The 23,218-nt window shown below is 43.6% G+C and overlaps 2 protein-coding genes across 4 annotated transcripts; one reads left to right on the top strand and one right to left on the bottom strand.

Annotated features, from left to right (window-relative positions):
* Positions 1–227: 227 nt before the first annotated feature.
* LOC123142296 (F-box/kelch-repeat protein At3g23880-like) lies at positions 228–11,056 on the top strand. Its single transcript, XM_044561277.1, has 3 exons — positions 228–379; positions 800–1,835; positions 10,976–11,056. The coding sequence occupies exons 1-3, from the start codon at positions 228–230 to the stop codon at positions 11,054–11,056; spliced, it is 1,269 nt and encodes a 422-aa protein (XP_044417212.1).
* Positions 10,633–16,828, bottom strand: LOC123142941 (disease resistance protein RGA5). 3 transcript variants are annotated; one of them, XM_044561661.1, is made up of 9 exons: positions 16,457–16,828; positions 15,473–16,355; positions 13,067–14,945; positions 12,856–12,905; positions 12,680–12,736; positions 11,669–11,716; positions 11,470–11,552; positions 11,137–11,254; positions 10,633–11,048 (listed from the first exon to the last, which is right to left on the bottom strand). In XM_044561661.1, exons 2-8 carry the CDS (start codon positions 16,285–16,287, stop codon positions 11,223–11,225), a joined length of 2,964 nt encoding a protein of 987 aa, XP_044417596.1. In that variant the 5' UTR covers positions 16,288–16,355; positions 16,457–16,828; the 3' UTR covers positions 10,633–11,048; positions 11,137–11,222. The 3 variants fall into 3 exon arrangements, with proteins under 3 accessions (XP_044417596.1, XP_044417595.1, XP_044417594.1); XM_044561660.1 differs by adding an exon at positions 12,430–12,551 and having other exon boundaries at positions 11,133–11,254; positions 11,470–12,080; positions 12,856–12,924; positions 16,457–16,827; XM_044561659.1 differs by adding an exon at positions 12,430–12,551 and having other exon boundaries at positions 11,470–12,080; positions 12,856–12,924; positions 16,457–16,827.
* Between the last annotated feature and the right edge of the window lie 6,390 nt (positions 16,829–23,218).

The following is a 23,218-nucleotide window of genomic DNA, read 5'->3' as shown; positions in this document are numbered from 1 at the left end:
GCTTCTTTCCTAGCCAGCTGAAAACCCTAGCTGGCTTGATTTCCGCACCTATATCTTAACGGGCTACTTGCTGCTACAGCCGAGGCAGGGAGAGAGATGATGGAACCGGCGGCTGAGATTCCCAAAAGGCAAGATCTATTTTCTCCTCATTTTCCGCATTTTGTTTTGATGAACGTATGTTCTTTCTGTTTTGTGCGCTGGATGTGTGTGAAGAAATTACTGCCTCGATGAGTTTTGTTTGTAAATGCTGCCTTTGTCACTTCAGCGTTGATCCGGATCCCATTCCCGCCACCACAACGCTGGTATCCAAGGTGCTCAACCACGACAACCTTTCCCCGGCCGCCCCGTCCCCTGCAGCAGCAGCCACAGACGGTTCCAGGTCAGGCCGCCACTTATCCTTCCTGTCCTTCTCCACCTCCAAGTTGTTTCTTTTCTTCTCTTGCAGAAACTCCTAGATTGTATTTTCATTCGAACTAAACAGTTGGGCGAGAGAAGAGAGGGGCATAGAACGTAGATACACCATGGATCTTACTCAGATTCCCCAACGGTAAGAACTAGATCATCTGTCCATTGGCTGCTGCATTTTTTGGGCAAAAAGCGTAGGCTGTGTGTGCTGTTGTGTTGTGTCCAAAGGGAAAATATATGATGTATGCTCATTGTGTTGTGTTGGATAACCTGAAACACACATTGACTGAAGAAAACCAGCCCACTGTTTACATTTGATGTGTTCGCAACCACATTGACTGAGAAATCAGCCATCTAATTACTGCATTTTGTTTTATTGCTGCTGCGGTTTCAGGGCCGATCCCATTCCAAGCACGGCATCTGTGGATGCCAAGAAGCGGCCATGTTCCATGAAGCCGGCCGACCCCATATCCAAGGACGCCGACAATACTAGTTCTTCACTAGCACCCCTGGACGACGAGGATCTCCTCCAAGAGATCCTTCTCCGCCTCCCTCCAAAGCCATCTGTACTCCCCCGCGCCTCCCTTGTCTGCACACGCTGGCGCAGGATCCTCTCCGACACACAATTCCTCAGCCGCTACCGCAAACACCACAGGAAACCTCCCTTGTTGGGCTTCTTTGCAGGATCTACTAGTACACACCATGACTTTGTTCCTGTTCTGGATAAGAAGCCTGACTGCATCCCAACCGCGCGCTTCTCCGTGCCCAAGAGCAGCAAATCATATCACCACTGGGACTTCCTCGGCTGCCGCCACGGGCTCGCTATCCTACTCATCAATTGGCGACGGGAGGTCATTGTGTGGGATCCCCTCACCGGACAGCAGCACCGCATGTCTTCTCCTCCGGGACTTCATGAAACCGAAGGGGAGAAATTCTGGGTTTGGCACGCCGCCGTGCTGTGTGCTGATGATGAGGATGGACATGTGCACGGCGATTGCTTCTCTAGCCCGTTTAAATTGGTTTTGGTGTGCAGCGGACGCACGCAGGCTTCCGCTTGCCTCTATGAATCGTTGTCTGGTGTATGGAGAAATATTGTCTTGACGACGACCACAGAAGCGATTCTTCAATTCAGGCCAAGCATCCTCATCGGAAATGCACTTTTCTGGTTGTTAAGTGCAGGTGGGGTCCTTGCATTTGATATTGACAGGCCGAGTCTTGGTGAGATCGAGAAACCGGTGGACGCTCATCATACCGACTGCTTTTCCTTTCAGCTCTTACGGACAGATGATAGTGGCCTTGGCTTTGCAGTTCTTTCAAAACTGAGTATCCATATATGGGAGAAGAAATTGAACTCTGATGCTATCCAATGGGTGCCGCTGCAGAAAATCTTTCCACGGGGAATGCGTAGCGACCTCAAAGAGGTGGAGATGGTGGGTTATGAAGAGCAGGCCCGTACGGCAAGCATGTGCAGAGTGTGCGATTGCACAGGGCCTCTAAAAGTTTGGGGCCCCCAAAATTATCTTAAATAGCATTTAATAGTAATAATCAGAACAATAATCAAGGAATGGTATAGATTTCCGGTGCAACGATCCAGTTTCCAATGCCAACTACTAGTTCCAAACTCCAAGTCCAACAAATACACAAGCACAGGCATTTCTGACCCCCCTCATTTGGATTATAAAATTTTCCCATGCAGCATACTATGAGCTACTACTTTCTTCGTTTCTTTTTTGTCTACATATAAAATTTGGTCAAAGTCAAACTATGTAAAGTTTGGATAACTTTATAAATAAAATATCAACACTCACAATATAAAATCAATACTATTAGAAGCATCATGAAATTGGTTTTCATACCATGTATAGTTTGGTCAAATTAATTTTCATACCATGCACAGTTTAATTCACAATATGAAATTTATAAAAAAGTTAATTCCTAGATGTTGATATCTTTTGATATAAAATTGATCAAACTATGCATAGTTTGACTTCAAACAAATCTTATATGTGGAGTAAAAAGAAACGGAGGGAGTAATTTACTTCAAGAATAAAGAAACTCGATTAGCCTTGAAGCAATTTACTTCAAGAATAAAGAAACTCGATTAGCCTTGCAGCAATTTGCTTCAAGATAAAATAATCATCACTTGCTACTGTATGTAAGTACTACTTCTGTAATTAAGTCTCTATATATAGCTCAGCTCTTTCATTGCATGTATATATAATTATCCTCACTATATTATGCAGATTGAAGATCGTCGAATGCAAAAAAAGACAAATCTATGATATTGGGTTCATTAACACAAATCTCATAGATGACTGGACGGTTAAACATCATGCCAAAGAAGCCGAGGCCAACTTGCTAAAATCGTTGCTTCAAAATCAAAACAAATATAAAATACTCTTTCCTTACAACTTCAAGTGAGTGTTACTGTCTTGTCCATATTCGGTTTCCCTTATTACTCGAGGTTAATGTAATTGATAAGTTATGCATGCGTGCGCAGGTTCCACTTTATTCTTCTAGAGATTGAGCTTGAGGAGGGACTAGTAACCGTCTTAGACTAAAATGCTCGAGAAGTAAGTTCAATCGATCATTATCGCACCATATCGGCAACTTTGTTCATATCCTCATATCAAGTAATAATTATTTTCTTTGTCTCGCAGGGTTTGGAAAGTGTTCACCGCAGAAGCTTCGGGACTGCCAAGGAAGCTGTGATTTACACATCCGAAAGTAAGTACTACTAGCTAGTTCCGCGCATCTTCCATTCATTCTAACTAGTTTCATCAATACCATTTATAATGCTTGATTATCGGTTTGATTGACCTCTGTTTCTCGTAAAGTCGTTGTGGCAGGAAGGCGAGACTAATTTGTGCGAATACTACATTTGCAAGTACATCTACAAAGCGACGACCTCTAAGCGGGGCTACATTCACAATTTTATTTTAATACCATCATTTGTGTTGAGTTTCATTCATATATATGTATTGACCCCCTTCTTCAAATTAGCTTTGGGAGCTGCAGGACGAACTACTACCATAGGATCGCATCAAAGCAATTCAAGAGGAATTGGCAGGATTCTTTCTTAACCATGTCATAGATAAAGACAGAGAATACCATGTGGAAGTTGACATCATATGATAGGGATTGTAAGAGATCTTATATTGTATATATGTAGCTAGTAGCGTCGGATAGATGTACGAAAACTTGTTGTTCGACCAATCTCTCGGAGAAAGAGAGGTCGATCACTTCTCTTTGTATATGTTCATGACGATCTTGTGTACTTAATGGTTTCCTTCATTTGCTTACTAGCTAGCGTGTCGAGTTCTCTCTATACGTATAGTATGTAGCGTCGACCAAGCACGGAGATAAGAGAGGACACTTCTCTCTATTAGCTAGCTAACACAATATATGAAACCCCTAAAATTAACCCTACAAAACCCCCAAAACCCCCAACCCCCCCCCCCCCCCCCCCTTTAAAAAAAACCAAAAACCCCAGCCCTTGAAGTGCTGGCGCGTGGACGCTTATTGGTCCCAGTTGGTGCTACCAACCGGGACAAAAGGCCCCCCTCCCTGGGCAATCCGCAGCGGCCACGTGGAGCCCCAACTGTCCCGGTTCGTATAAGAACCGGGACTAAAGGTATTGGGCTTTAATACCGACCCTTTAGTCCCGGGCCCCGAACCGGGACAAATGGGCCTTATGAACCGGGATAAATGGGCCTTTTTCTACTAGTGTCATATGCTCCGCTCTCATCTATTAGTTTTTCTTCTCATCATATAGCCCTCGCATTATTACAGAGAATATTATGTTAATAGTAGTATGCTAAATAAGTAGTAACATATAGATTTCATAATTAGTATTTCAATTTTTTTTTGTTTTTTAGACAATCTATATATTTTTAGTGGGAATTATTATTTCTATTTAAAAGGCCCAATTTTATGTATCGCACCGGGCCGCCAGATTCTCAGGTACGGCCCTGATAAAGAGGACTCAAATATGATTGTTCTGTCTACATATATTGGCGATTTCATGCTCCAACATGAGTCGATGCGATTCGAAATATTTTCTAAAAGAAATTGCACTTGGAACAGGATACATCATCCCTATAGAAATTTCTATACTGCAGGTAATACCTCGTGTATAACAAGATTCATTCCACCTACTATTGGTTTGTGTTTGCTGTAATATTATTCATGTGATTAAGGGTCTAATAGATCTATTAAAATCATTTCAGTTTATTTCTTTATCAGTTTGGTGATTTTTTGCCATTGTGAATCTTTATATTGTTTCTGGTCTAAATTAAATCTAGCCCAAAAATATAACTATAGCTATTGTTTCCTGGCCATTTCTGGAGAATGTTTCTGTGCTGTTGATCCTTTCAGTATTTTGCTCTCTTACAACTGGAAAGTGGCAACAAGTGCACTAAAAGAACATAGAGAAACCATCTGATATGTGAAATAGTTAATTGATTCCGACATTTTGAAACTGAAAGATTATTCTGTTTTTCCATTTAGTGTATCTCCTTGCGAGATAATGTTTATCTTGATTGATCTTTCTACTAATCATCAATTCATCACAACATTCATTTTTCTTATTGAGAAATTGTACTAATTATTTAAATTCGAATAATACCAAGTAATGATCATTTTTTCACAGATGTTTGTCTTCAATTAATTGTGGAAATTAAATCTAGAGAATCAAACCAATGGAAATTAAACTCCAAAGAAAATCTAGAAAAAGCAGGGAGTGAAATCTTGGCTATGACAATAACTGGTGGTACATATTCTCTTCTGATTAATTCTTGATTTTTTTTTTTTTGAAAAGGAGGAGGACCCCCTGCCTCTGCATCCGGACGATGCATGCAACCACTTTATTAATTATTCACACAAGACGTTACAGAGTCATACAACGGTAAGACTAAAGCCACCGTCTAGGCAACATCAGTCGCTACTCCTATCCAGTTGATGTAGGGATGCTGATAGTCTGGGCCTAATTCCAAACAGACCTCGCATCCAAACCTAACATCTAAGACCTGAGGTCCCAACCAGGACGCCTGCCGGGTATGGGGCACCCACCAGTTCGGTGCACTCCTCAACCAGGACACCTGCCGGGTATGAGGCCGCCACAGCCACCTGCCACCAATCCATCTCCAGTGTTGTACTGCTACATCTACCTTGCCCGGTCTAGCTGCCGTCGACGCCACCACGACGCCACCATCCTTCGCTCGTCCATCATCACACACCCACTGGAGAGACCCCGCTGCTCCATGCCGATGAGACCCACCGTTGTCGACGTGTCAGATGCCACGCCGCTCCTCCGACGCGAAACACCACCTGTTGTCACTGGTCCCATCCCCACCGCCTGCAGTTCCTCAAACCGAGCACCCAAACGCCTCAGGCGGCGTCTCCAAGAAGGGTAGGACACACGTAGTGTCGCCGCCGCCCAATCTAAGGAGATTTAGGGTTTTCACCCGGGCATGGGATCGGGGTGGACGGCAGGGACCTCGACGACGCCTGCAAGGAGGAGAACGACGACCCTGGTCGTCGCCACCGTCGGGATGAACGAGTCATCCAGAGTTTCCTCCCATGTCAACCTCTACCAGCCCCCGCGAACGCACCGAGGCCGACGACCGCGATCGTAAGCCACCAAATGCAGCGGGAGAGAGTCTGCTGCGCGGAGGAGATCCACCGGCGACTCATCGCCCACGCGGTCAAGACGCTGTCCATCCACCCCCCCCCCCCCTGCGAACGTCTCCAGCCGAGGGCGCCGTCGCCATGCATAACGGGGCCGCCGCCCCTGGTCCAGGTCCCTCCACGAAGGCTGGAGTGGCGAGATCCAGCACCGCGCGGCCAACGCCATCGCCCAAGCCCGCCGTCGACCGATCCCGCCGCCGCCGGGAGCCCGCACGCTGCCGGGAGTCCCACACCCATGGATCTGGGCACCCGTGCACCGCCGCGAGTCCGCCGCCTCCGGGATCCGCCACACCGCCAGGAGGGCCGTACCCCGCGGATCAAGACGCCCATGCCACTGCGGATCCGGGAACGGGAGGGGAGACCCTCCGCCGCCGCCGTCGCACACACGGGCTTTGCCCGGCGCTGACCATCGGCAGCGGCGGAGGGGGAGAAGGGCGCTGGAGGGAGTAGGCGGCAGCGGCTGAGCCCTCCCGAGTCGCCCGCGGGGGAGGCGACACGAGAGGGATGAGGAGCGGTTCGCGTGAGTTCGCGTCAATTATTATCATTCTATCTTGCACCTGACATGGAATGGGTGGAAATGTACTGGTCTCAAAAGCTTACTATGCCTTCTTATTGATCCAACTTCTCCTTATTTTTATTGGTTGGGCTTGTTTTGATTGTAGGCAGGGGAGTTGGGTGGAAATGGCTAGATCAGAAACTTTGAACACGTGAGATCTGCTAATGTGATATGCTTGTTGAACATGCAAGGTAAATTTATCCTTTTGCTATGTGCATGCCTTTTTGCCTTTGTTGCTCAATTTATTAGATGATGCATGATTTTTTTTAGGTTTCTAGTGCATGAATTTGATTAGTTTCTAAACTATCTTATTACAGCCTCTTATATGCACATGATTCACAAAGTAAATCTGAATGAATTGACAATCTATATAGTTTAGTTTTGGCCTCTGATTGAGGCATTGAATCGATCTTGTACTAGTTTCTACTGCGACCATATGTACTTATGTGGCATAAAAGCCTAATAACATGTCAACTATAGATAGAGGCTTGCTGTGCCATGTCAAACTAATTGTTTTTTCTAGTGTTGTTCTCTGTTTACTGGTAAGGTACACATGCATTGCACGCATGTTGGTAATCAAATTATGAATAAATACCACCCTATAGCATGTAAGCTTCGAGTCATATATGCATGATGTAGATGTTCGTTTAATTCTTATAGTTCATCTCATCGAAAATTAATTAGTTTTATTAAAAAAAAATCTATTTTAAGATTCATGGAATTGTGCATTGTAAAGCATAAAGTAAAAACAAAAAGTGACAATTAATTTAGAAAAAAAAAGTTTGGGCAATTAAGATATGAAAGATTCTAGAACAAAGGAGAAGTGCTTGTGTTTGGAGGTTTGTGCATTATGTTTAAGTTCAACCATAGAGTCTTCTAGATTGTACATGTGGCAGAATCTGGTGAAATGTAGATGATATCCAATGGCCAGTAGTGCTCGGATTTGCCTTCTCTATACCGTCGGATTGGCTTCATCCAACGACCAACTTTCAAAGTTATTCGCACACTATATAGGGGTATAGATGATGGTAGCTTTCCCAAAGAGTGCTTGGATCATTCTGCTTTGAATTTTTCTGTATATAAAATGGTGAAGGTTAATATTTATTATTGATATCATACAAGGTTTGGCTTTTACTCAGAGAAGATTACAAACTGGCCGACTGAAGTGACATTGATTGTTTTGCAGGTATCTAGAGTTGAATGGGGGTAGCTCAGATTACAAGCCGCAGAAATGGTTAAATGGTGTAGGTTCTTCTGTATGCTCTGTGACATGTAAATGCGGCCGCCGTACAAACTGTCCCTCTATGCAGTATGTAGGTTCTTCCCTTTTGTATGTAGTGGCCAATAGTGGACTTGTAGGATTTGATTTTGCAGCTTTTTTGTATTAGTCAACCTGCATCATGCCTTGACAGTGACTCATGGAGTTGTTCGGGTTATGGTTCGGCTCTGTGATGTGAGGAACTAACTAATTAAGTTGATGGCACTTAAAATATCATCTGATATTTGGCTACTTGTTCATGAGCGGGCTGCTTGGACAAGTTACTTTGGTCTGTCTTAAGTGAGACAAGTTACAGAAAAAGGGTGTTCCACCTGTTCCGATGCTTTATTTCGTTGCCTTGATTGCAAAGGCCGCTTAACTTCAGAAATTCTTGATTTGGTTCACTTTCATTGATCTATGTTGTCTGTGTTCTTGATTTATGATCTAGCTTGTATGTGCCTTGGCTATTTTCTGGCATTGGATTGCACGGATGTTGCACTGTACATCTACCTCATCACAGGCCTGAATTCTTGCAGCTCATCTTGGCAGGGTGCCATATCATTTGAACTGTCACAAACCATCTATATCGTCATCTTTGTTCTTCTCTAAATTGTGACAGTGAATGCACCACAAGGACAATATCCAGAAGGTCCTTAGCGGTAACTGTCACTACAACCAAACATGGCCCAGACACCTGCCATTAACGTTGAGGACTCACTGCCATTATGTCTGCAGAACCTTCAGGTTATAGCGACCGAAGGACATAAATCACAAATAGTATTCTCCAATATCTGTTGTTTTCTCAATCACAAAAGCTTCCTGCCAACAATGTAACATGAAAAACAATTTTCTCTTGCCTTTGGCTCCATAATAAACTAACAAAAAAGTGTTGATTGAACTTCCAATTCATGATGTAGCATCATTGCTTTAACCTTAGGCTAATTTCTTTTTAACACTTTTAACATTTGGCTCCATTGCTTAGGGCAAGTGGTACTGCGCAGCAGGATGCAGATCTAGAAGCTAATTTCCCTTCAACCTGCTCACATCAAGAATGAAGTATATATTAGTGTAGGGAAGTTCATACGTGCTATCCAATGAAATTTGAAATCTTGTGGATTTAAGAGAAACTCTATAGATGATGTCCATCAGAGCGTACATGAATACCATCTACTAGTTATCTCATAGCCTCTGCAATATATGGGTTGGGCTGCACTGCTCATAGGCGAAATAACAGAGCCTTCAGACTTTTGCCACTTAATTTTTAGACAGGGGACTGGGAGGAATAGCTGAAGCGAAATATCAGAGCCTTCAGTAATGGCCCCCTTCGCCTCTAGGCGCTGAAGGACATCATCCAAGCTGGTTATACTCTAAATTAATGAGGGGGTGAAGGGTTGATGAAGGAAACTGCAAGTGGGGTTTAAGAATGCCTGAAATTAAACATATATGCATTCTAGCAAGTACAATGAATCGAAACTGCAATGCGGATCCAGTTAAGCACCTGGAAAATAGTAACAAGCTTTAACAGACACTTCTGAAACTGAGGCTTGATATGCATCATTATCTTCTCATACAACACCGGCATTTGCCTAGCAGCAAGATGATGGTCGTTAACCACAGTTTTGTGGCACAATTATTTGATATTTGTGCTGAAGCTGAAAGCAAGCAAAAGATTCAGAGTCCAGTTAAGTGTCCTTCTCTGCAAGTACGTACGCAAAACAAGAGGAGGGCATGTCGATTTTGAACAAGAATGCATGCTTCAGACAAATTATCAGAAATATGTAGTAGATTAAATTAATTTAGTTTTGAAATAACATGGCATCAGTAACAGAAATGCACGACCACCAAATTCAGTATGTGCAGTTCCTTTACTTATTCACATGCAACTCCTCTCTTTGGCAAGCAACAAGCTACACTGGCAGTTACCATTACTAGCTGTTGTAGCTAGTCTCATCATTGCCACCACAAGCCAAGAACATCCAACAAATTTCTACTAGAAACAGAAGTTATGTAATAACACCATTCATCTTTGCAAAAGTAAGATTCCATAGTATGCATCGTACTCTGTCTCACCAACCTAGCTTGAAAACAGGAAGAAAACTGGCGATGTAAAATAAATGTATCTGAAGCTAGAATAGCATTTCATATGGATCACCTATACATGCTGTAAATGATTATCAACATACACATTTGTAAGTAAAATATTTGTATTGTTGCTGCTATTGCTCAATAACCTCCATCCTGAATCCTTCAGTTTCTACTTGGAACAGATATGAAATGTATGAAGAACAAGGACATGAAGAAGTTCATGATGGGTGGTATCTATGTCAATGACAAAGGCGACATCAAAGAAGAGCAACGAGCCACATTTCGTCTGTAGCAGAGAGTCGTGAACCAACTTTATCTGCTGATACCTACTCCGTAGTACTCACGCGTGATCTTCAGAGACAGAGAGTACGCCAAGATGGATCGTAGGAATATGGACCAAATAGTTTATACAGGAAACCATTATCTTGGAGGATTCTGAAGGTGAGCTCAAGCCTGGTTGCTGGTGCTCCAGTACAGTTCATAGGCGAGACCACTCTTTCAGACGAGACATATTTTATGGCAAAATCCATAATTCCCCAGAGGGATACCAGCAACTACTTTATGCAGTTCCTGAATTGTAGTGGTGAATGGATGAACAAGCATTTGTGTAGGCCCTGGTGAATGGATGAACAATCAGCAGTAAAAGAATGAGTGGCTAATAAACTCATTAGTATAAAACCTGCTTGCGAGGAGCAAGTGAAATTACAGCTTGAGTTTCAAAGCCGACTCTCGTAAATAGACGGACAAAATGATGTTATATGATGGGAGATTGTACATAGTAGAACAAGTAGATGAACATGTGAAACACCTGCAATTTTACAATAACAAACACATTACAGGATATGCTACATCCAAAACTTTAATTTATTCATTGTGGTCTCAAAGCAAGCACAAACAAGTTGGTCGTGGCGCCGATACTGGACGACACCTGCTGCCTGTTGGTGTTGGCGCTGAAGCTTTAATTCGCTCATTGGGATCTCAAGAATTGTGGAAACAAGTTGGATGCTGTGGCAATACTGCAGCAGCAAGAGCTGCCTGTAGGTGTTGGTGCTGAAGCTGAATGAAAACAAAGGATGCAGGTGTCAAAGGTTTTCGAGATAGATGAAAGATACCAAACGCACAAAGAGAATCAGAGAGGACCTACAGTTTCTCCTGTGTCTTCTTTGGAAATGCTTTGGGGTCACATGGGCAGCACTGCCAAACAACAAGCTACCGCCATTATTTCTGTTCCTAGCTCCTGTAAATAGTCACTTCACCGCCACCTGGAGAAATCAACAGACCAAAAGTCTCTTAGCAAACACAACATCCATATATGGATAAATACTTTGTGACCAGCTAGAGTTATAAACTTGCCACGCATCAGCAAATATAAATCAAGTACAATCATGCATCACGATGGCTAGTCAGGCAAAAATGATGGAAATGAGCAAGGACACAAAACAAGTCGACATTTGAGCTTCAGGGCCACTGAGCGTACCTTGTACACGAATGCTCCAAGCCAAGCGAAAATCCTCTTTGGCTTGAATTTCGGACTTTTCCTTCTCTGTGAATAGAATGTTCCTGCATTTCTAACATAAATGACCAACTCAACACGTCACTTTCCCCTCTATTCAAACAGGGTTGCTCCCTCCTCCTTTTTCCGGGCTTGGGACCGGCTATACAATTTTAAGTGTTACCTTAAAATGACATAGGCGGAGTTCCACCCCCAAACCACACAAACACACCTGAAAAAAAAAAACTAACACCACCAGCCCCATCCTCAACCACCAAAACCAGAAATAAATAAAGTTAAAACACACATTTTTTTTATTTTTTATTTTTCAAAGGACTAAGAAAATGGTAATACAATGTACCAACACTTCTTTTTTCATTTTTTTCCTTTCTCGGTCTTCTTGGTTTTTTTAAGTGACTCGTTCGTTTACATAACGAACAAAACCGCTGATGCTACAAGAAAAAAACCTTTAAAAAAATTCTTCCCCAATGATGAAAGCAAACAAACTTTTTTTTGCCTTGATGGACAAGTAAGCCCACCAATTCTTCCTTTCAACTGGCAACGAGACTGTAGAAAGCAACAAAGGTACAACCAACCTGTAGATAACGGGCAGCAAACAATTAGGAGTGATTATGTAAGGCAAGATATATGCAATGATCGATGTGTGTACATGAACCACGAACTCTTTTGATAGGTACTTGTCAGCCGATGAAAAATAAGTCTGAACTTGATGCAGTACAGATCTTTGGGACATGTAAATAGAGGATATTCTTAAAAATAATTCCAAAAATACTAGTTTATTTTTTTTGTGGGGAAAAATTGTAGTTTAATTTAGCTAAATGTAAAGTGCCATTCTTTTCATCTAAAAACATAACAGAAATGGTGTTGTGTGTGCGCTTGTGCATTGAAATGGAAAAGGAGAGACTGAGATTTATACACACGTACAGTTAAACTTGGTGGCAAGCATGATTGAAGGAAGGGAAAAAGGTTCAGGGTTGACTCGCCATCGCCATCGGATCCTCCTCTATGGTGGCATGAGATATCTGGTCCACCACATCATCATTCAACTGGAGAAACAAGAAATCAAGAATGTGAAATAAACCACTATGTACGGAGAGAGGTGCATAGTACATGTATGTAACCATGCAGAGGTAGTAGACAAGTAGTTAATGTGAGTTGCCAGCTGTATGTATACCTCTTGGTCGGTACCCGAAAGTTCCTGCTTGGATTCGCCATCTTCATCCTCGTCAGACTATAATTAGGAAAAAGCAGGCAAGGATAAGTTAGAGGAAAATATGCTGGAAGTGACATGTCTTGGATGTGAGTGATAAGATGGGATATTAGTATATGCTGTAGTGTACATACATATACCTTTTCATCTGCAGAGGATACTCCCTCGGATCCGCTGTCATTCTCGTCGTCTGAATCATCACACATATACTGAGGAAACAAATCAGAAAAATTAGAAGATTGTTACTCATCTTTGGCAATGCACAGAATTATTCAAGAATGAAATGTATATATGGGAAATACATGATACACACGCGTCCGTATCTGAAAAATCATGTACAAACGTTGGTACCTCTTCAAGGAATCTGCATATCTTCAGTTTGGGACGGTTGGGATGGGTTTCTGCGGCTTGCCTCAGCGCTGCCTCTGCTCCATCCACCTCCTTACCACTGCTATCACAACAGTTAAGGTCGTAGCAGGCTTCCTTGAGAAAAGGCATATTTCCAGCCAAGCCAACGTCATTTCCCGCTCTAGTAAAGCATCTCAAGTCCTCAACCATTGGCAATGCTCCCTCTCCACACACAATCTCTAGGTCTGTCCTGAGATATGTCAGGTTCTGGAACTCATGGCTACTAACAGTATATGATAGCCAGTCTACCACTGAATTTGATAGATAGAGGAAGCGGAGTGAAGACATCCTTCCTATGATTTGCAGGTCCAGTGCTTCCAACTCTTGCACTTCAATCCATAGGTAGGAGAGGTGCCGAACACAAGAGGAATTCATCCAAGATGGACGCCTGGGTATTTCCATGCCACGCAGTGCGAACAGACGGAGCTCTGAAGGGGGAGCCCACTCTTCCCAGCCATAAACTTCAAAATCCACTCCATCATTGCTTATCTCGAGACTCTGGAGTCGCTGCAGGTTGTAGATAGACTTGACCAGAGCCATGTACGTGCTCTCTTCCATCTCGTCGAAACGGATTCCGAGCACCCTCAATTGCGTCAGCTCTCCCAGCCCGGTTGTGAAGTCTAGAGATTTGTCCGCATGGAATAGCGTCAGCTCTTCTAGGGACGTAAGTTTCCCTATCCTGCCCATCATAATTGTGCCTTTAGAAGCACACAGACACATCAGCTTGCTTAGCTCATCAACAGAGGACGGTAATTCTTTTATGCCAGTGTCCTCCATATTCAGTGTCTGCAAGAACTTGAGTTGATACCCTAAGTCACGTGGGAGCTCGGTAACAGGTGTTCCCATCAGCCCTAGGTACCTCAGCTGAACCAACTTCCCCAGCTGTTCAAGGTGACAACCTCCTACAGAAAAATCACAATTCTCTAGCACCAGTACCCGTAATACTTTAAAACTCATAAGTGGAGGCAGAACAGGATCAACAAAACTGATAGCATTAAATGACCTCACATGCCCCATATCCATATGCTCAACGGATCCACTATGGATGGCTAACCTACGAGCACTGCTACTCGTGCTGGTCGAACATCGGTTGAGTTGCACATTATCTTGTGTTGTAACAAAGTTTAATTCGCTTGACAAGGTGCGGATGAGATCAAGCACAATGTCATGAACACGACAGCCATCTATCGTGGCCATAATGTCCGGTTCTACTGACTGGATCATACTCCTATTTATAAGATCATTATAGTAACTCTGTCCCAGCTCAAATGCACTGATCTTTTGATCCATAGGTATAAAGCCTTCCGCTACCCACTTCCATATCACCCTATTTTTGTGAATAAAAAAATCTTCTGGATATCCACTTAAGTGCAACAAACAAGTCTTCAGATGGTAAGGTAGATCATAATAGCTAAAAGACAATATTTGTCTTGTGTTCTGAATAGCTTCATTGTCTTCCTGACCAAAACCAATTGAGTCAAACACCTTACACCAGACATCCCTTGGCTTACTAACAAGCAAGCTAGCTAACGTAATGATGGCCAATGGCACACCACCACATTTTCTGAAGAAATTATCGGAAATTTCATCTGAGTGATCATCAAGACTTGTGCCTTCATCACCAAATATTCTGCTATGGAATAGCTTTTTGGAGTTATCATCAGAAAGTGGTTTTATGTTGTAAACACCACCAACTTTTTTGGCAACTTCATGAATACGAGTAGTTGTGATTACTCTACTTCCGGAGTTACTATCCACCAGAGCACATTTAATTATTTCCCATGTTGATACATCCCAAATGTCATCAATAACAATTAGGTACCTATTTGCATGAAAAGATTTGAATTAGTAAAACTACAATAAGTTTACAGTTTGCATTCAAACAAGAAGCATGTCATCAATTAGATCCCACAACTAAAGCAATCGCTATACAGTACTGTACAAATACCAGGCTTTAATAGAAGTGAGGATTGTGTGGTGGAGTCTAGCAATATAAAAAAATCTCTAGGTGACAGAAACTATAATGTATATCCACTTCTCAATATAGAAATGTCCTCGACTTATGTGTTGTTGAAAGTTTTACTCCTTACATTCCCAACAGACAGTGTTTAGATTTCATATAATCCCCAATGAAGCAACTTTGATCATTTATACGTGTAGAGTTATGTAAAGTAAATAATCATAGAAAATATTGGCATGCATCTATGTTTGTTACAATGCAATGGTATTATTTTTATCCACGCATATAAAGGATTTATCATTAACTAGTAATAAAATTTAAAAGAATTGACTCACAACTATAGAAGCGTCTATCAGTAGTTGCTAGAGTACGATGGGAGTAACGCATACCTCTTGTTTGCGAGGAATTCTTGCAGCTGGTCGATGAGTTGTCTTTCATCCATCTTTGATTCAGTGATGTTCTTTTGCTTGTCAAGTTCATGGAGGATGTCCCTAAGGACTTTCTTCATGTCAGGATTCCGACCCACTATAACAAAACCCCCACAATCAAATTCCTTCTTAAGATTGTCATATGTTGCCTTAACAAGAGTTGTCTTGCCCAGTCCTCCAAATCCAACGACAGAAATAGTCTTGAGGTTTTGCTGGGCCACATCATCGCTCTTGTACAACCTCTTTGTTAGCTCATCGACAGCCTCGTCGATGCCGACAAGGTTAGATACTTTGTTGTACAGAGTTAAGAGGCGGGGATCAACCTTTGTTGCAACACTAGCATCACTGATAACATCTTTGTATCTGTCGAACCGCTCCTTCACCTCTTTAACTTGGATCTTGACGTCTTTGATGTCATTGGCTATTTCGCGACGAATCTTGAGCTTGGTGACCTTCTTGCAGGCCTTCTTGATGAACCCGAAGAAGGTGTGTGGCTTTGTCGGCTCAAGACCCTCGACACGCACCATGAAGGAGTCGAGGCTGTCCTCGATAGCAAAGGACAACTCCCTGACATCGTTTGCCCAAATTTTGACCAGCGGATCAAGCTGGTCTAGTGGCACATCGGACACCTTCAGTAGTGCAGCTTGTATGACCAGCAGCTCATCCATCAGGTCCTTGATCCGTTTCTTCAATCCCTTCTGCAGGTTGTACTCATCAAGAAGCAGCTCCCCCAGCTTGGGGAGTAGGGTGCCCAACGCCCCCGTGGCAAACTCCATGGCCGGCCGACACGCTGACCGTCTGCAGTTTGCAAGCTTCTTTCTTGTTCTTGTTTTGCAATTTGTATCTGAATATCGCAATAGAATGAAGAAGATTATTGATTATTCAAGTATCAGCAGGACCAGGCAGATGGATCTAACGGAAGGTGAGGAGAAAAAGGAGTCAAACCTGGGAAATTAAAATTTATCACGAGAGTTGGAGCCAAATTTGACAGTTCCACGCTCCCAAAGCCGATCTGGACGACAGATTAGCTAAGCTGACTGGAGCGCAGCCGGATCTGGTTGTACATGCCGCCAAGGATTTGCCCCCTGGAGCTCGGCACCACCGTACCGCCGGAGCTCTGCTCGAGAGGCTCGAGGGAGACGGAGCAGGCGTCTCGGCGGCAGGCCTTGTGGATCTGTCACCGCGGCGACGGCCAAAGGGTGGAGGAAGGGCGAATGGGAGAGGCTGGTCCTGCGGAGCAGAGGAGGACTAGCATGGAGTCAAGCACGGTGTTGGACTGGGCACCCGTGGAAAATGTTTGGGGAATTTTTTTGGTGGGGTGGGAACAGATTTTGGGGGTCTTTGCTAGCAGTTTTTGTTGTTAAACGAGATCAAACCATGACAGTTTTTAAATGAAATTTGCCTTCTCGGAAAGAAACTGCCTGAAGAAAAATCTGTGAAGTCTAAGGTAATTTGCCAAGATGGAACACGGTGCTAGTCTAAAAGGGTCTTCAATAGAAAGATAGATGTAGTTGCAAAAATAACTACTCACTCAGTCCGATGAAGAGTGTACATTTGGTTCTAAAATCTGTCCACAAAAGAGTGTACTTTTATCATCATAATGCACTTTAAAATAGAAAAAAATGTTTCTCTCTCATTAATTTCAACCACATGGTCTCCTTAATTTCTATATGCACTTAGCTCGTTGGAGGTTGGGTAATTAAAAAGAACAGAGATGATTGCTTGCACCTTTCCAATGTAATTTTTTCACCACTTCATAATTTATCCTAAAATTTATGTACGTACACTTTTCACCGGATGGATGGAGTAACTTTTATAGCGTGAAGGCTAAAAGATGCTGCTCCAACATATGATGTAGATGCAAAAAAATAAAAAATCACCTCGTTCAAGTGATGTAAAATACAAACACTTCAAGATGCAAGTTTGCATCTCCACCTGCCAGCTGATGTGAAACTCCAATCATGAGCCAACCACCAACCGCCGCTTTATTTCAGGCCCCCCGCCCGCTCGACGCATGCCCGCCTTCGCCTGCGGTGATTTTTTGGACGGAAACATTGCTGCCGCCACCCGTACGTCCATCCAGGACCCCGTCGCCAGCCGCGCCGCCGTTGTCGCCCATTCACCCATCCCCGACCCCGCCACCCGCCGCGTCACCGTTGGCGTCGAGGAGCCACCGATTTGAATCCATCCCACCGTACTTCCCGCCGCTACTCGCCCACCGCACCACGGTGCCACCGCCCCGCTGCCGGATCTGGCCGCTCCACCTCCCCCATCCTTGGTTCCGCCGCTGCTCCAACTTCGCCGGCCTCCAAATCAGCTACTTTTCCATCGCCAGACTCGACCTTCTCGCGCCGCACGGTCATCGCCCCACCGCGACCAATCTGCCGCTCGATTCGAGCTCCCGCCCCCGCATTTGACCTCCCGGCTCTCGTCGCTCGACCGCAGGCGCACCTACTGTCGCCGCTCCTCCCGGCGCTCGGCCGCTGATGCCAACTAGTTTTACATCTTAAAATACATCATTTGTTGGAGTAGGAACTTTACATCACCAAATATACACCATTTCTTGGAGCTAGAACTTTTTTGAATATGTATATATCTCCAAATTTGCATCATCTCTTGAAGATGCTCTAGGGTAATGTGGCAAGTCAATCGAAAGAGTAGGTCTAAACTTAGCATGCATGTTAAAAAAATAAAGATTTTTTTATATGGAGTGGTTTTCAAGAAATCTACTACTCACTCCCATTAAAGTAATTGATGCAGTTCTAATACAACTTCACAATTTCGGTCGAAAGGAGTAGCAGTAAGACGTCGGACATAATGTTTGATCCCCGACAAGTTAATTAGGAGCGGCAGGCAGGAGGAGATGAATGCACGGCCATGAGTAGTCTCGGGGGTTCACATTGGCAAGGTTCTGGCACATGCATGCACACCGCTCTGCCTGGCTGGTGCCTGCCCCGAGTACTCATCCATCAATACAACGTCGCAGTCGTCCATTTGTATTCTTGCATCGTCGCTGTGCATCTCTGTGTGGGTGTGGCAGGTAGACAATAACTGCGTCAACCTACTTTTACCAGGATGCATGCATCTCAGACTAGAAATTGAAATGGCAAGCGTGACTAGAGGATCGATCGATCCCAGGCGTACATGTGCATCAGCTAAACAAATAATAATACCATACCATGCATGCAACTACAAATACCAGAGACTCAGTGGCTACTGTTCTTGCACGGAATTTGTACACAAACACACCACCAGTTCAAATTTGCAGCGTAGCGATACACTGATCTGATCTGATCCTATGTATTATCCTTCTAATGCAGAAAACTAGGGATGCAGAGTCCAAGGTATCATGCTCCGCAAGTAGTACTGTACATGCCAAAGTTAAGCATGACTGCTTCATACAAAGTAGTACTGTACTAGCGAGAGTGGACGTCCTGCACGCAGTTATCCGGTCGGTCACGCGTTGCGTGGTGATGCGTGCAATATGATTTGCAAAAGGAGATACCTCGCTTGATACAGACAAATACACTGCCCCACGTCGGTCTAGTGGGCTCTGTCCGAGGTACATGTCTGACGCACGCAATTGACAGGCCGCGCATGGTGTGCAGTGTGGGCATTGTTTTTTTTTTTGCTTCGCGGGCCCGGTGATTTGCTTGTGTACGGACTGGGCAAAAAGTCCTTGGTAGTTTTTCTCAAGCTCTACCCCGTGGTTGGTTAGCCCCTGCAGTATATATCCTGGTTAAATTTCATTGACACAATAAGCCTTGATTTGCTAGTAATAAGAACCAGCGCACCTGCACGAGTAAGTTCTTTTGGCCAATGTTATTCTGGTCGCTGATTCTCTGTCGGAATGGTGACTTAATGTTCAAACAATGCAAAAGGAAAGCTATACTTAGTACTCCTTCCGTCCCAAAATTCATTGACACAAACAATGCAAAAGGAAAGCTATACTTAGCTACAGAATGTCGGAGTGAGTATAATCAAACTTTAGAAGTTTGGTGAATTTGTGTAGCACTCTGAATATAGACTGGGGAAAAGAATATAGTCTGAATCAACCTTGGCAAAAAATGGTCCTTTTTTTTTTTTAATCATGAACCCGTGTTTGGTTACAGAAGTACGCGTACCCCGGCAGTACGTATCCTCTATCCTGGTTATTTTTCATTGACAAAAAGATGTGAACTGCTACTAATAACACTCAGTGGTCTTGCATGAGTAAGGTGTTTGGCTATTGTTGGTCCGGGTACAGGCAACGGGCAAAAATCAAGGACTGCGTCTTTGGCGACGAAAACTCGGCCTATATGCATATCTGTGCGTCTGCTAGACATTGCAAAATTCAAATCAAATTATTCACTCACGATGGCCTCACCCTCTCCGCTCACTCCGACAAGGAAGCGGTCCTCCTTCACTTTTTCAAGAATTTGGTTGGCACAAGTGCACCCGTGTCCACCTCCTTCAACCTCGAAAGCCTGCTCTTGCCCAACGCGCTCAGCACAACTCAAGCCGCCGACCTCCTGAAGCCTTTTACCCTAGAGGAAATAAAGGAAGCCCTTTGGGCCATGAAGGACGACGCCAGCCCTGGGCCGTACGGCTTTGGCCCGTCTTTCTACAAATAATCCAGCACAAGAGAACTGCTCCATGGCTAACAGCTCACTGCCAGCAGCGGTTGCCCTAGAGAACCAAGCACATCAAGAGACGCTTCAACTCCATCCGGGATCAAGTCAAGGTTGGAGACATAGAGATTTGCAAGATACATACAGATCTGAATGTTGCAGACCCGTTGACTAAGCCTCTTCCACGAGCAAAACATGATCAACACCAAGGCTCCATGGGTGTTAGAATCATTACTGTGTAATCCAGATTATCGACTCTAGTGCAAGTGGGAGACTGAAGGAAATATGCCGTAGAGGCAATAATAAAGTTATTATTTATTTCCTTATATCATGATAAATGTTTATTATTCATGCTAGAATTGTATTAACCGGAAACATGATACATGTGTGAATACATAGACAAACAGAGTGTCACTAGTATGCCTCTACTTGACTAGCTCGTTGATCAAAGATGGTTATGTTTCCTAGCCATAGACATGAGTTGTCATTTGATTAACGGGATCACATCATTAGGAGAATGATGTGATTGACTTGATCCATTCCGTTTAGCTTAGCACTTGATCGTTTAGTATGTTGCTATTGCTTTCTTCATGACTTATACATGTTCCTATGGCTATGAGATTATGCAACTCCCGTTTACCGGAGGAACACTTTGTGTGCTACCAAATGTCACAACGTAACTGGGTGATTATAAAGGTGCTCTACAGGTTTCTCCGAAGGTACTTGTTGAGTTGGCATATTTCGAGATTAGGATTTGTCACTCCGATTATCGGAGATGTATCTCTGGGCCCACTCGGTAATACACATCACTATAAGCCTTGCAAGCATTGTAACTAAGAAGTTAGTTAAGGGATGATGTATTACAGAACGAGTAAAGAGACTTGCCGGTACGAGATTGAACTAGGTATTGAGATACCGACGATCGAATCTCGGGCAAGTAACACACCGATGACAAAGGGAACAACGTATGTTGTTATGCAGTTTGACCGATAAAGATCTTCGTAGAATATGTAGGAGCCAATATGAGCATCCAGGTTACGCTATTGGTTATTGATACGTCTCCAATGTATCTATAATTTATGAAGTATTCATGCTATTATATTATCCATCTTGGAACTTTTATGGGCTTTACTATGCACTTTTACATTATTTTTGGGACTAACCTATTGACCCACAGCCCAGTGCCAGTTTCTGTTTTTTCCCTTGTTTCAGTGTTTCGAAGAAAAGGAATATCAAACGGAGTCGAAACGGAATGAAACCTTCTGGAGAAGTTATTTTTGGAAGGAAAGCAACCCGGGAGACTTGGAGTGCACGTCAGGAAAGCAACGAGGGAGGCACGAGGCAGGGGGCGCGACCACCCCCCCTGGGCGCGCCCTCCACCCTCGTGGGCCCCTCGTGGCTCCCCTGACGTATTTCTTCCGCCTATATATATCCATATACCCTAAAACGATCGGGGAACAGAAGAGATCGGGAGTTCCGCCGCCGCAAGCCTCCGTAGCCACCAAAAACCAATCAGGACCCTGTTCCGGCACCCTGCCGGAGGGGGGAACCCTCACCGGTGGCCATCTTCATCATCCCGGCGCTCTCCATGACGAGGAGGGAGTAGTTCACCCTCGGGGCTGAGGGTATGTACCAGAAGCTATGTGTTTGATCTCTCTCTCTCTCGTGTTCTTGAGGTGATTCGATCTTGATGTATCGCGAGCTTTGCTATCATAGTTGGATCTTATGTTGCTTCTCCCCCTCTACTCTCTTGTAATGGATTGAGTTTTCCCTTTGAAGTAATCTTGTCGGATTGAGTCTTTAATGATTTGAGAACACTTGATGTATGTCTTTCCGTGCGTATCTATGGTGACAATGGGATATCATGTGATTCACTTGATGTATGTTTTCGTGATCAACTTGCGGGTTCCGCCCATGAACCTATGCATAGGGGTTGGCACACGTTTTCGTCTTGATTCTCCGGTAGAAACTTTAGGGCACTCTTTGAGGTTCTATGTCTTGGTTGAATAGATGAATCTGAGATTGTGTGATGCATATCGTATAATCATACCCACGGATACTTGAGGTGACATTGGAGTATCTAGGTGACATTAGGGTTTTGGTTGATTTCTGTCTTAAGGTGTTATTCTAGTACGAACTCTAGGGCTGTTTGTGACACTTATAGGAATAGCCCAACGGATTGATTGGAAAGAATAACTTTGAGGTGGTTTCGTACCCTACCATAATCTCTTTGTTTGTTCTCCGCTATTAGTGACTTTGGAGTGACTCTTTGTTGCATGTTGAGGGATAGTTATATGATCCAATTATGTTATTATTGTTGAGAGAACTTGCACTAGTGAAAGTATGAACCTTAGGCCTTGTTTCCTAGCAATGCAATACCGTTTACGCTCACTTTTACCACTTGTTACCTTGCTGTTTTTATATTTTCAGATTACAAAAACCTATATCTATCATCCATATTGCACTTGTATCACCATCTCTTCGCCGAACCAGTGCACCTATACAATTTACCATTGTATTGGGTGTGTTGGGGACACAAGAGACTCTTTGTTATTTGGTTGCAGGGTTGCTTGAGAGAGACCATCTTCATCCTACGCCTCCCACGGATTGATAAACCTTAGGTCATCCACTTGAGGGAAATTTGCTACTGTCCTACAAACCTCTGCACTTGGAGGCCCAACAACGTCTACAAGAAGAAGGTTGCGTAGTAGACATCAAGCTCTTTTCTGGCGCCGTTGCCGGGGAGGCTAGGTAAGCGGCACTCACACCCCGTCAACTAAGCTCTTTTCTGGCGTCGTTGCCGGGGAGGTGAGTGCTTGAAAGTATATCTTTAGATCTTGCAATCGAATCTTTTAGTTTCTTGTTTTATCACTAGTTTAGTTTATAAAAGAAAATTATAAAAAATGGAATTGAGTTTGCCTCATACGCTTCATCTTTTTAATATCTTTCATGAGTATGATGGAAAGGAAAATTGTGCCAAAGTGTTAGAAGAAGAATGCATTAAAATGTTTGGCACTGAATCTTTGAATGATGAGCATGATTGCAATGTTGTTAGTATGAATTCCTTGAATATCCATAGTACTAATGATGATTGCAC

The sequence above is a fragment of the Triticum aestivum genome, chromosome 6D (assembly GCF_018294505.1).
Source record: "Triticum aestivum cultivar Chinese Spring chromosome 6D, IWGSC CS RefSeq v2.1, whole genome shotgun sequence".
In the NCBI taxonomy this organism is placed as follows: domain Eukaryota; kingdom Viridiplantae; phylum Streptophyta; class Magnoliopsida; order Poales; family Poaceae; genus Triticum; species Triticum aestivum.
This window is presented reverse-complemented; position numbering and strand designations above follow the sequence as displayed.

Coding starts and splice junctions, on each gene's coding strand:
- LOC123142941 (XM_044561661.1), bottom strand. CDS start 16,287: ATGGAGTTTGCCACGGGGGCGTTGGGCACCCTACTCCCCAAGCTGGGG. Junction 14,946..15,472: donor GAATTCCTCGCAAACAAGAG/GTATGCGTTACT, acceptor TCATGCAAATAG/GTACCTAATTGTTATTGATG. Junction 11,255..11,469: donor TTGGAGCATTCGTGTACAAG/GTACGCTCAGTG, acceptor TGATTTCTCCAG/GTGGCGGTGAAGTGACTATT.
- LOC123142296 (XM_044561277.1), top strand. CDS start 228: ATGAGTTTTGTTTGTAAATGCTGCCTTTGTCACTTCAGCGTTGATCCG. Junction 380..799: donor GCAGCCACAGACGGTTCCAG/GTCAGGCCGCCA, acceptor CTGCGGTTTCAG/GGCCGATCCCATTCCAAGCA. Junction 1,836..10,975: donor ACCTCAAAGAGGTGGAGATG/GTGGGTTATGAA, acceptor TGGGATCTCAAG/AATTGTGGAAACAAGTTGGA.